Source organism: Coregonus clupeaformis, chromosome 13 (genome assembly GCF_020615455.1).
Source record: "Coregonus clupeaformis isolate EN_2021a chromosome 13, ASM2061545v1, whole genome shotgun sequence".
NCBI lineage: Eukaryota > Metazoa > Chordata > Actinopteri > Salmoniformes > Salmonidae > Coregonus > Coregonus clupeaformis.
Window position 1 is genome coordinate 10823912 of NC_059204.1, and position 13700 is coordinate 10837611.

The 13700-nt window shown below is 45.9% G+C and overlaps 1 protein-coding gene across 6 annotated transcripts in view; it reads right to left on the bottom strand.

Moving 5' to 3' along the window:
- Nucleotides 1–911: 911 nt before the first annotated feature.
- LOC121579146 (calcium/calmodulin-dependent protein kinase kinase 1-like) overlaps nt 912–13700 on the bottom strand; it is a 116239-nt gene continuing 103450 nt past the window's right edge. For 5 of the 6 annotated variants that reach the window (XM_045224233.1, XM_045224235.1, XM_045224232.1 and 2 more), the window contains 2 exons: nt 2792–2839; nt 912–1485 (listed from right to left, as the gene is read on the bottom strand). In XM_045224233.1, coding sequence (XP_045080168.1) covers nt 1356–1485; nt 2792–2839 — 178 coding nt within the window. In that variant the 3' untranslated portion in view covers nt 912–1355. The remainder of the gene's footprint in view (nt 1486–2791; nt 2840–13700) is intronic. The other variant, XM_045224236.1, reaches the window with a different exon arrangement.

Consider the following 13700-nt stretch of genomic DNA (forward strand, 5'->3'; position numbering starts at 1 on the left):
AAGACACAACTGGAAATAGCGATAACGTTTGGGCTAAGACTAAACAGAAAAAACAGGACAGAGTACCGTGTAAAGGAACAGTCCAGCAGGCATCAGCTGTGCAGCTGAGTGATCATAAGGTCCAGTGAACAGCAATATGTGAGTCCGAGAGCAGTTCAAATTGGTGCTTCAGCACAGCTAGCAGGGAGCTAGCAGGCTAGCTCAAGGCTAACTGGTGCTTGCTATATGGCAATGGTATCAGCCAGCAACAGGTTGCAGCTAGCTAGCTGGTTGTGATGATCCGGCGCTAGGGTCCAGTGATTCCGGCAGAAAGTCCAATAAGCTATGGGTCGATAGCACGCTGGGTCGATAGCACGCTGTGCAGACTGGCCGACGAATTGTCCAGGCTAGCTAGAGCTGGCTGGTGGATAGTGTAGGCCACGGACAAAGATGAAGACGCTAACAGTGACTAATAACACGTAGCCATTTAGTTGCAGCTAGCTAGCTGGTTGTGATGATCCGGCGCTAGGGTCCAGTGATTCCGGCAGAAAGTCCAATAAGCTATGGGTCGATAGCACGCTGGGTCGATAGCACGCTGTGCAGACTGGCCGACGAATTGTCCAGGCTAGCTAGAGCTGGCTGGTGGATAGTGTAGGCCACGGACAGTGGTGGAGACGCTAACGGTAACTAATAGCAGGTAGCCAATTCAGATTGCGGCTACACACGTTTCAGCTTACGGTTCTTGATGAAAGTTATAAAGAAATAATAGAATCCTTTCCACGTTGGGTGAGGCGGGTTGCAGGAGAGTATATTTAGTTAAAGAGTGAAAGTAAAAAATTTAGAAATATAGACAAAAAAAACAAGAAACGGGATATTTACACAGGACGAAAAATAAAAGCGACCGTACTGCTACGCCATCTTGGTTATGTGAAGGGTGCCTTAAGACAGTCTCGGAACGGCGATGACGTTCATCATGCATTGTGTAGGTAAAGTGACATCGAAACATGACAAACAAAATGCAAGTCCTCTTCTTTTCAGTGACATCATGCCTGCAGACAGACAGACAGACAGACAGACAGTAGAGATTGCAGTAGTCTTGAGTACACCAGCGAACAATCTAACTGGTGGTAGTCCAGTGTGTTGTCTCCAGTGTGTTGTCTCCAGTGTGTTGTCTCCAGTGCTGTTTGAGTTCTCTGTGTTTATTTGGGTGATTACACACGATGACGGAGTGAGGTGAGGTGAGGTGAGGTGAAGTGAAGTGAGGTCAGGGAAGGATGAAGGGGAGGGACAGGAATATGAGAGTGGAGTGCATTATAGATTTAAAGGGACAGAGGCAATGTACAGATGGGGGTTTAAAGGGGAAGGGCATATAGTTCTTAAAGGGGAGGAGGTGGCTCAGAGGCCTGTGTGGAGCTGATCTGGGCTGGGCTGACTGGAGAAGAGGGTTCATCTTCATGCAGGTCTTCTAGCTCTCCCTCCCTACTTCCCTCTCCACTGCTGCCCTTCCTGAAAGAGTAAGAGACAGATGGAGGGGGAGAGAGAGAGAGAGAGAGAGAGAGACGGGGGAGAGAGAGAGAGAGAGAGAGACGGGGGGAGAGAGAGAGAGAGACAGAGAGAGAGAGAGAGAGAGAGAGAGAGAGAGAGAGAGAGAGAGAGAGAGAGAGAGAGAGAGAGAGACGGGGAGAGAGAGAGAGAGACGAGGGGAGAGAGAGAGAGACGGGGAGAGAGAGAGAGACGGGGGAGAGAGAGAGAGAGACGGGGAGAGAGAGAGAGGGAGAGAGAGAGAGAGAGAGAGAGAGAGAGAGACGGGGCAGAGACGGGGGAGAGAGAGAGACAAGGGGAGAGAGAGAGAGACGGGGAGAGAGAGAGAGAGACGAGGGGAGAGAGAGAGAGACGGGAGAGAGAGCGAGACGGGGGAGAGAGAGAGAGAGAGAGAGACAGGGGAGAGAGAGAGAGAGACGAGGAGAGAGAGAGAGAGAGACGGGGAGAGAGAGAGAGAGAGCGGGGGAGAGAGAGAGAGACGAGGGGGGAGAGAGAGAGAGAGAGAGAGAGAGAGAGAGAGAGAGAGCGGGGAGAGAGAGAGAGCGGGGGAGAGAGAGAGAGACGGGGGAGAGAGAGAGACGGGGAGGAGAGAGAGAGAGACGGGGAGAGAGAGAGAGAGAGACGAGGGGAGGAGAGAGAGAGAGACGGGGAGAGAGAGAGAGACGGGGAGAGAGAGAGAGAGAGAGAGAGACGGGGAGAGAGAGAGAGACGGGGGAGAGAGAGAGAGAGACGGGAGAGAGAGAGAGAGAGAGAGACGGGGGAGAGAGAGAGAGAGACAAGAGGGAGAGAGAGAGAGAGACAAGGGGAGAGAGAGAGAGAGACGGGGAGAGAGAGAGAGAGACGGGGAGAGAGAGAGAGACGAGGGGAGAGAGAGAGAGAGAGAGAGAGAGACGGGGGAGAGAGAGAGAGACGGGGAGAGAGAGAGAGAGAGAGAGAGAGAGAGAGAGAGAGAGACGGGGGGGAGAGAGAGCGAGAGAAATTTGTCAAAGTTTATATTCAGTCTCTTATCATACACGTGGAGAGAAACAGGAGTCACCTAATGTCATCACATTGAGGAGGCGAAGAAACCCCACAAAAATGACAACATACAGCAATGGTGACAACAGCACGTGATGTGTAACTCAGGGGGATGACAGTTGGAGACCTTTGAGTGACAGTTGGGGGGGAAAACATTTGCCCCATCTTTCTCATGAAGGAACACCAATGGGTGAGGGCAACAGGATGGGGGGGGTTACAAGTTTTGACAGACAGCGTGACCACACAAATTTACCTTAGAGAGGGGTGGAGTTTTAAAGAGTGGCGGAACGGCCACACATCCCTGCAGCAGATAGAGCAGGGGAGAAAACAGACACAGGGTCAGAGGGCAGAGCCTGAGGTCAGGAGGTCAGGAGGTCAGAGGGTGATGGAGAGCCATTGAGCCTCATTCTCACTCATCCCAGAGTCAGTTGGCCCTAGACACTGATCAGGTCAGCTTCAAGGTTTTTCCCTGATGGTTAGGGATTGTGGAGGGTAAGATAATCCTAGATCTGTGCCCGAAAGCATCCATCGGTTATCCAGTGTCAGTCAATAAATCAATCAAATCTATTTTATAAAGCCCTTTTTACATCAGCAGTTGTAAAACAGCATCACAAACAGCTATACAGATACCCAGCCTAAAACCCCAAAGAGCAAGCAATGCAGATGTAGAAGCATTGTGGCTAGGAAAAACTCTCTAGAAGGCAGGAACCTAGGAAGAAAACAAGAAAGGAACCAGGCTCCGAGAGATGGCCAGTCCTCTTCTGGCTGTACCGGGTAAAGATAGCTGACATTAGTGTGTACGGTTTGGAGAGACAGGTTGGCTGAGTCATGTCCCTAGCAGGGGGCAGTGGTGTTGTTCTTTCTTTCAGTAGTGTTGTGCTTCCTCCCAGTGGTGTTGTGTTTCCACTCAGTTGTGTTGTGCTTCCTCCCAGTGGTGTTGTGCTTCCTCCCAGTGGTGTTGTGTTTCCACTCAGTTGTGTTGTGCTTCCTCCCAGTGGTGTTGTGCTTTCTATCAGTGGTGTTGTGCTTCCTCCCAGTGGTGTTGTGCTTCCTCCCAGTGGTGTTGTGCTTCCTCCCAGTGGTGTTGTGCTTCCTCCCAGTGGTGTTGTGCTTCCTCCCAGTGGTGTTGTGCTTCCTCCCAGTGGTGTTGTGCTTCCTCCCAGTGATGTTGTGCTTCCTATCAGTGGTGTTGTGTTTCCTCCCAGTGGTGTTGTGCTTCCTCCCAGTGGTGTTGTGCTTCCTCCCAGTGGTGTTGTGTTTCCTCCCAGTGGTGTTGTGTTTCCACTCAGTGGTGTTGTGTTTCCACTCAGTGGTGTTGTGCTTCCTATCAGTGGTGTTGTGCTTCCTCCCAGTGGTGTTGTGCTTCCTCCCAATGGTGTTGTGCTTCCTCCCAGTGGTGTTGTGCTTCCTATCAGTGGTGTTGTGCTTCCTATCAGTGGTGTTGTGTTTCCACTCAGTGGTGTTGTGCTTCCTATCAGTGGTGTTGTGCTTCCTCCCAGTGGTGTTGTGCTTCCTCCCAGTGGTGTTGTGCTTCCTCCCAGTGGTGTTGTGCTTCCTTCCAGTGGTGTTGTGCTTCCTCCCAGTGCTGCACATCACAGGGCTTCTACTCTAAATACATCATCCATTATCATCCCCTCCTAACCCTGTCCATCAACCCATCCCCTCCTAACCCTGTCCATCAACCCATCCCCTCCTAACCCTGTCCATCAACCCATCCCCTCCTAACCCTGTCCATCAACCCATCCCCTCCTAACCCTGTCCATCAACCCATCCCCTCCTAATCCTGTCCATCAGCCCATCCCCTTCTAACCCTGTCCATCAACCCATACCCTCCTAACCCTGTCCATCAACCCATCCCCTCCTAACCCTGCCCATGAACCCATCCCCTCCTAACCCTGTCCATCAACCCATCCCCTTCTAACCCTGTCCATCAACCCATCCCCTCCTAACCCTGTCCAACTCAAACCTGTCCATCAACCCATCCCCTCCTAACCCTGTCCAACTCAATTCTGTCCATCAACCCATCCCCTCCTAATCCTGTCCAACTCAAACCTGCCCATCAACCCATCCCCTCCTAACCCTGTCCATCAACCCATCTCCTCCTAACACTGTCCATCAACCCATCCCCTCCTAACCCTGTCCATCAACCCATCCCCTCCTAACCCTGTCCAACTAAAACCTGCCCATCAACCCATCCCCTCCTAACCCTGTCCAACTCAAACCTGTCCATCAACCCATCCCCTCCTAATCCTGTAATAATGCCCATCAACCCATCCCCTCCTAACCCTGTCCATCAACCCATCCCCTCCTAACCCTGTCCAACTCAAAACTGTCCATCAACCCATCCCCTCCTAACCCTGTCCAACTCAAACCTGTCCATCAACCCACCCCCTCCTAACCCTGTCCATCAACCCATCTCCTCCTAACACTGTCCATCAACCCATCCCCTCCTAACCCTGTCCATCAACCCATCCCCTCCTAACCCTGTCCAACTAAAACCTGCCAATCAACCCATCCCCTCCTAACCCTGTCCAACTCATCCTGTCCATCAACCCATCCCCTCCTAACCCTGTCCATCAACCCATCCCCTCCTAACCCTGTCCAACTCTGATCAACCCATCCCCTCCTAACCCTGTCCAACTCATCCTGTCCATCAACCCATCCCCTCCTAACCCTGTCCATCAACCCATCCCCTCCTAACCCTGTCCAACTCAAATTCTAACCTGTCCATCAAATCCCCTCCTAACCCTGCCGAACCCATCCCCTCCTAACCCTGTCAAACTCAAACCTGTCCATCAACCCATCCCCTCCTAACCCTGTCCAACTCAAACCTGCCCATCAACCCATCCCCTCCTAACCCTGTCCATCAACCCATCCCCTCCTAACCCTGTCCATCAACCCATCCCCTCCTAACCCTGTCAAACTCAAACCTGTCCATCAACCCATCCCCTCCTAACCCTGTCCAACTCAATCCTGTCCATCAACCCATCCCCTCCTAACCCTGTCCAACTCAAACCTGCCCATCAACCCATCCCCTCCTAACCCTGTCCATCAACCCATCCCCTCCTAACCCTGTCCATCAACCCATCCCCTCCTAACCCTGTCCATCAACCCATCCCCTCCTAACCCTGTCAAACTCAAACCTGTCCATCAACCCATCCCCTCCTAACCCTGTCCAACTCAAACCTGCCCATCAACCCATCCCCTCCTAACCCTGTCCATCAACCCATCCCCTCCTAACCCCTGTCCATCAACCCATCCCCTCCTAACCCTGTCCATCAACCCATCCCCTCCTAACCCTGTCCATCAACCCATCCCCTCCTAACCCTGTCCAACTCAAACCTGTCCATCAACCCATCCCCTCCTAATCCTGTCCATCAACCCATCCCCTCCTAACCCTGTCCATCAACCCATCCCCTCCTAACCCTGTCCATCAACCCATCCCCTCCTAACCCTGTCCAACTAAAACCTGTCCATCAACCCATCCCCTCCTAATCCTGTCCATCAACCCATCCCCTCCTAACCCTGTCCATCAACCCATCCCCTCCTAACCCTGTCCATCAACCCATCCCCTCCTAACCCTGTCCAACTCAAACCCTGTCCATCAACCCATCCTTAGACAGACCATAGAGACAGAGCTAGGCGGTGGTCAACAGAGCCAGTGCTGGACAAAGGGGAAAACCTCATCCAAGGATGATTTCCCACATAACCACTAGGCCTTATCTAGACAGATAGGACGGCAGCACGTAGCCATACGTGGCCATGTGACTAGCTCCAGTAGTCTGTCACATGATACTATCAGATTCGTGTTCAGAGAGGCCATCTGAGGAGACACCGGCATGCAACTGGTTGTGTAAAATACAGTTTTTGTGTCACATGTCATCAAGACTCTCTATATCCGGCCTGGGCAATTATTTTCCATGGAGGGCCACATTAGAATATATTTTTGCCATCGCGGGCCAGAATCATATTACAGGATTATATATCATGTGTATGACTGTGTTGACAGATATATCTACTGTAAATTATGTCCAGATATGCTACTTATTTTACTTTTTAAACTTTTAACATGCACAGAAATAAACCACATCCATGTTCTCCTTTTGGTAGGTATTTTCATTATTAAACATGCAATGAACTACACTGTGCATTCAGCACCATGGACAGAACTGTTGTTAACGGGTATGCACAAAAACACAAGAAAGAGAGAGAGCTCAACATTACATTTAAACTACTCAATCAGTGTGAGGAGTGAAGTCTCTGATGGGCATTGACTAGAGCAGTGAAGTCAGGTATAGTTTCTGACGTCGCTATGCGCAGGATTGCTGAGAGGTCAGAGGACAGAGTAAGAGATGATCTGTGCCTTGACTTGTTATATTTCATCACTGAAAATGTCTGTTCACATACACAGGTTGACCCAAACAAACATCTTCTGAGCATGACTTCTAATCTTTGAAAAGTTTTGTTCATCGAGAGATGCATAGAACCTCGTCAGTGACATTGTTTTGAATAGTTCTCCAATCACTGCATCAGACTGAAGATCGATAAGCTCAGGTTGCAGGTCAGTGGGAGTGAAAAGGAAACCAACAGCGTGTCCATTTTCCAACACTTTGAAATCCTCAAAACGACGAGAAAACTCACAGTTCAAAGCACGCAGCAGCGATGTATACCTTTCCCGCTGGTCATCTGATAGGGAACAGACTAGTAGTGTCGGAAGGTGGGTGAGATTGTTGGCTTCTACTTGGCGGGTCAGGTGGAGTAATTTTCCCTTGAAAGCTTTGACAAGGCTGTACAAAAAGGCTCTTCCCTTGTAGTTTGGAATTCAGTTCATTCATGAGGGCCATGATGTCCACGGTGAAGGCAAAATCAGCCAACCATTCTTTATCTTGCAGTTGAGGGAAATCCACAATATTTCCTTTCATTTGCAAAAACTCAGCAATCTCCGACTTCAGGTCCCCTTTTAAACACCTTCCCCAAACTCAGCCATCTCACGTTTGTGTGGTAGGGAAGAGCTGCATGGTCCGACTCTGTCTCTTCCAACAGTGAGACAAACTGCCTGTGGTTTAAAGAGTTTGCTCTTATGAAGTTTACCACTTTAGTGACTGTATCCACATCATGGCTCATTTTCAGAACACATTTACAGAGCACCTCCTGATGAATAATGCAATGCAGGAAAATAATCGTCTGATCTGGGTTCAGCTCAGCAACTTGATCTTGTATCCTTTTCAAAAGGCCAACGTTTTTTTTTTTCTTTCAAGTTTGGGCACCCATCAGTGGTCACACTAGATAACTTTTCAAAACTCAGTCCCAAGCTTTGCCACACACTTATTAACCTCCTCCAATAAATATTTCCCTGTGGTTGTGCTCTTCATTGACTGCACTGAAGCAAGCTCCTCTGTAATTTCAAAGTCTGGGGTTATGCCTCGTAAGAATATCAACGCACTGCGCCGTGTCACGTGCATCATTGCTCTCATCCAGGGCTAAGGAGAAATAGGTGAAATCCTTTACCTTGTCGTTCAACTGTTGTTCCATATTCTCTGCAATGTCCTCAACACGCCGTGTAACTGTAGTACCGTGTAGCTCAGTTGTTAGAGCATGGCGCTTGCAACGCCAGGGTTGTGGGTTCGATTCCCACGGAGGACCAGTATGAAAAAATGTATGCACTCACTAACTGTAAGTCGCTCTGGATAAGAGCGTGTGCTAAATGACTAAAATGTAAACATTTTCAAACAGCTCTTTCTTATCGGGGCAAAGTGTTGCTGCAGAGTCAATTAAACATTCTTTAATGAATTCGCCCTCAGCGAATGGCTCGCTATGTTTTGCAATTTTGTGGGACAGTACATAGCTAGCTCTCGCAATTCCGTCGTTTGCTGAATGCAGTTTTGCGAAAAGTCCTTGCTGCTTTTGCAACTGAGAAAGCAACTCTTTCGATGCACTTGCCCTCTGCTCAGAAGACATATTTCTCTGTATGCTTCGTCTGGAAGTGTCGGGACAAGTTGTAGTCTTTCAAGACAGTGATGCTCTCTAAGCACACAGCTTTCCCTGATACCTCAATAAAGAAATTTCTCGATGTCCACTCTTGCTGGAACACCCTACATTCATAGTCTACTTTCCTTTTCTTTGAAATCTTTGAAAAACTCATTTTTGCGCAATTTCTAGCTAGCTGCTATTTGTAACTGTGACGTGTGTGTCAGCCTGTCAGTCACTGTCTTTCCTCGCGCACTTATTTATACGTGCCTTCAAAATAAATGTCCCACAAGCGGTGGGAGTTAAATCATTACACAAAGGCGAGTATTCACTGGGCTTTTAATTTGAATAACAAATACTTTTTTACAAAACTTTACCATCGTGAATTCTTTACGTGATCTGAGCATGATTCCGCTGGCCGTATTGAATCAGGTCACGGGCCACATACGGCCCCCGGGCCGGCCTTTGCCCAGGCCTGCTCTATATCATAGCCAGTGATATGAAATATTCGGAGAAACTGTTTAATTAATGGCAGGTCTAGTATCGCCAATAAACATGGTGGCTCGATGGCAACCAACAGGCAGAACTTAATGCGCTCCTGCAGGTTACGGCTGGATTTCTTAAAACTTTATTAATGGGAGATTACATGCACCTGCGGGCTAAACTTGCACTGAAAAAAACACAAAGATAAAACAGCAGATCAGTTGATCTCTCGTTGTTACCGTTTCAGGTGATTATGATACCAGACAGCTGCGTCTGTTCTCTACTCCCGCCCCCCAATGAAATATTGACCTATCAGGAGAAACCGTAAGTAGTAGTAAGCGTATATTTCATTCAAACGTTTCACCTTAAATGGCCATTGTCTCATGCCGTCTGCACTGATCTGTCTGAAAACTCGCAAACACCTCATGGGATAGCAACAAAAAAAAAAGTTTAGCTATAATATGCTGTCCTAACATTTGAAAATGTTACTAAGGTGACATCGTCCACTGAACCCTCTTTCATCCTCAAAAGAGTCAGAGTTAATCTGACCAAAAAAAACGATAAACCTGTAGCTAATATTGACATTTTTTTCATGAGCCGTCACTATCCAAATCCAAATCTAGCTAAGGTGTTTTGTGGTGATAGAATCAGTATTTATGAAATTCGAAATGTGCACGAAGATTTGCTAGCTAACGCGTTAACTAGCTAGCGTCCGCTTGCTGGCTGAACTAGTCTCAAATCAATCCATATGAAGCGAAAGGCAGGGATGCTAACAACACCAGTTCACACACTCAATGCTGAATACTCCCTCTAGCTAACTAGTGTAGTGAAGTTCTAGCTAATGTACAAATGAGGTTTCATGATATCTGTTCTGCCGTGATTAGTGCACCGAGTTCTACAGCACAGCTGACAGCTCTCTGCGATGTCATCACTTTAGCCAAATGTTACAAAGTAGCCAAATCAAATCTAATTGTATTTATCACATGCGCCGAATACAACTGGTGTAGACTTCACAGTGAAATGCTTGCTTAAGAACCTTTTCCAACGATACAGAGTAAAACCAAATATCTAAAAAAAATTGTAACTAACACAAGAGGAATAAAATAAAATACACAAGAATGGAGCTACATACAGGGTGTACCAGTACCAGATCATTGTCCAGAGGTACGAGGTATTTCAGCTAGATATGTACAGTACATGAAGGCAGAGCAATGTGACTAGGCATCAGGATAGATACTAATAAGGTATTTGAGGTAGATATGTACATGAAGGCAGAGCAATGTGACCAGGCATCAGGATAGATACTAATAAGGTATTTGAGGTAGATATGTACATGAAGGCAGGGTAAAGTGACTAGACATCAGGATAGATAATAATAAGGTATTTGAGGTAGATATGTACATGAAGGCAGGGTAAAGTGACTAGGCATCAGGATAGATAATAATAAGGTATTTGAGGTAGATATGTACATGAAGGCAGGCTAAAGTGACTAGGCATCAGGATAGATAACAATAAGGTATTTGAGGTAGATATGTACATGAAGGCAGGGTAAAGTGACTAGGCATCAGGATAGATAATAATAAGGTATTTGAGGTAGATATGTACATGAAGACAGGGTAAAGTGACTAGGCATCAGGATAGATAATAATAAGGTATTTGAGGTAGATATGTACATGAAGGCAGGGTAAAGTGACTAGGCATCAGGATAGATAATAATAAGGTATTTGAGGTAGATATGTTCATGAAGGCAGGGTAAAGTGACTAGGCATCAGGATAGATAATAATAAGGTATTTGAGGTAGATATGTACATGAAGGCAGGGTAAAGTGACCAGGCATCAGGATAGATAATAATAAGGTATTTGAGGTAGATATGTACATGAAGGCAGGGTAAAGTGACTAGGCATCAGGATAGATAATAATAAGGTATTTGAGGTAGATATGTACATGAAGGCAGGGTAAAGTGACTAGGCTCAGGATAGATAATAATAAGGTATTTGAGGTAGATATGTACATGAAGGCAGGGTAAAGTGACTAGGCATCAGGTAGCTTAGTGGTTAAGAGCGTTGTGCCAGTAACCGAAAGGTCGCTGGTTCTAATCTCCGAACCGACTAGGTGAAAAATCTGTCGACGTGCCCTTGAGCAAGGCACTTAACCCTAATTGCTCCTGTAAGTCGCTCTGGATAAGAGCGTCTGCTAAATGACTAAAATGTAAATGTAATAAGGTATTTGAGGTAGATATGTACATGAAGGCAGGGTAAAGTGACTAGGCATCAGGATAGATAATAATAAGGTATTTGAGGTAGATATGTACATGAAGGCAGGGTAAAGTGACTAGGCATCAGGATAGATAATAATAAGGTATTTGAGGTAGATATGTACATGAAGGCAGGGTAAAGTGACTAGGCATCAGGATAGATAATAATAAGGTATTTGAGGTAGATATGTACATGAAGGCAGGGTAAAGTGACTAGGCATCAGGATAGATAATAATAAGGTATTTGAGGTAGATATGTACATGAAGGCAGGGTAAAGTGACTAGGCATCAGGATAGATAATCATAAGGTATTTGAGGTAGATATGTACATGAAGGCAGGGTAAAGTGACTAGGCATCAGGATAGATAATAATAAGGTATTTGAGGTAGATATGTACATGAAGGCAGGGTAAAGTGACTAGGCATCCGGATAGATAATAATAAGGTATTTGAGGTAGATATGTACATGAAGGCAGGGTAAAGTGACTAGGCATCAGGATAGATAACAATAAGGTATTTGAGGTAGATATGTACATGAAGGCAGGGGTAAAGTGACTAGGCATCAGGATAGATAACAATAAGGTATTTGAGGTAGATATGTACATGAAGGCAGGGGTAAAGTGACTAGGCATCAGGATAGATAACAATAAGGTATTTGAGGTAGATATGTACATGAAGGCAGGGTAAAGTGACTAGGCATCAGGATAGATAATAATAAGGTATTTGAGGTAGATATGTACATGAAGGCAGGGTAAAGTGACTAGGCATCAGGATAGATAATAATAAGGTATTTGAGGTAGATATGTACATGAAGGCAGGGTAAAGTGACTAGGCATCAGGATAGATAACAATAAGGTATTTGAGGTAGATATGTACATGAAGGCAGGGTAAAGTGACTAGGCATCAGGATAGATAACAATAAGGTATTTGAGGTAGATATGTACATGAAGGCAGGGTAAAGTGACTAGGCATCAGGATAGATAACAATAAGGTATTTGAGGTAGATATGTACATGAAGGCAGGGTAAAGTGACTAGGCATCAGGATAGATAACAATAAGGTATTTGAGGTAGATATGTACATGAAGGCAGGGTAAAGTGACTAGGCATCAGGATAGATAACAATAAGGTATTTGAGGTAGATATGTACATGAAGGCAGGGTAAAGTGACTAGGCATCAGGATAGATAACAATAAGGTATTTGAGGTAGATATGTACATGAAGGCAGGGTAAAGTGACTAGGCATCAGGATAGATAACAATAAGGTATTTGAGGTAGATATGTACATGAAGGCAGGCTAAAGTGACTAGGCATCAGGATAGATAATAATAAGGTATTTGAGGTAGATATGTACATGAAGGCAGGGTAAAGTGACTAGGCATCAGGATAGATAACAATAAGGTATTTGAGGTAGATATGTACATGAAGGCAGGGTAAAGTGACTAGGCATCAGGATAGATAATAATAAGGTATTTGAGGTAGATATGGACATGAAGGCAGGGTAAAGTGACTAGGCATCAGGATAGATAATAATAAGGTATTTGAGGTAGATATGTACATGAAGGCAGGGTAAAGTGACTAGGCATCAGGATAGATAATAATAAGGTATTTGAGGTAGATATGTACATGAAGGCAGGGTAAAGTGACTAGGCATCAGGATAGATAATAATAAGGTATTTGAGGTAGATATGTACATGAAGGCAGGGTAAAGTGACTAGGCATCAGGATAGATAATAATAAGGTATTTGAGGTAGATATGTACATGAAGGCAGGGTAAAGTGACTAGGCATCAGGATAGATAATAATAAGGTATTTGAGGTAGATATGGACATGAAGGCAGGGTAAAGTGACTAGGCATCAGGATAGATAATAATAAGGTATTTGAGGTAGATATGTACATGAAGGCAGGGTAAAGTGACTAGGCATCAGGATAGATAATAATAAGGTATTTGAGGTAGATATGGACATGAAGGCAGGGTAAAGTGACTAGGCATCAGGATAGATAATAATAAGGTATTTGAGGTAGATATGTACATGAAGGCAGGGTAAAGTGACTAGGCATCAGGATAGATAATAATAAGGTATTTGAGGTAGATATGTACATGAAGGCAGGGTAAAGTGACCAGGCATCAGGATAGATAATAATAAGAGTAAAATAAAGAACCGAGCGAGGCACAGTGCCAGCAGTCAGTCAGATACATGCTGATGTCTGAGAACAGCCCCATAACTTTGGTGCCGTACAACTTCATCAACAAGCTGGCAAACTAGTTAGCTACCGTATGGCCATTCAAACAAGCTTGCACTAGGCTGGTAGCCGGAGCAGGTTTGCTCAGCTGATCGAGCATGGTTTGCCGTAGTAGCCAGAGCGTCATAGCTACCGAGAGAGGAGTGATTTTCATAATTAGGAACTAGTGTAGTAGTCTTGAAAAATGTTGGCTGCAATCAAGACTAAAAGATAAC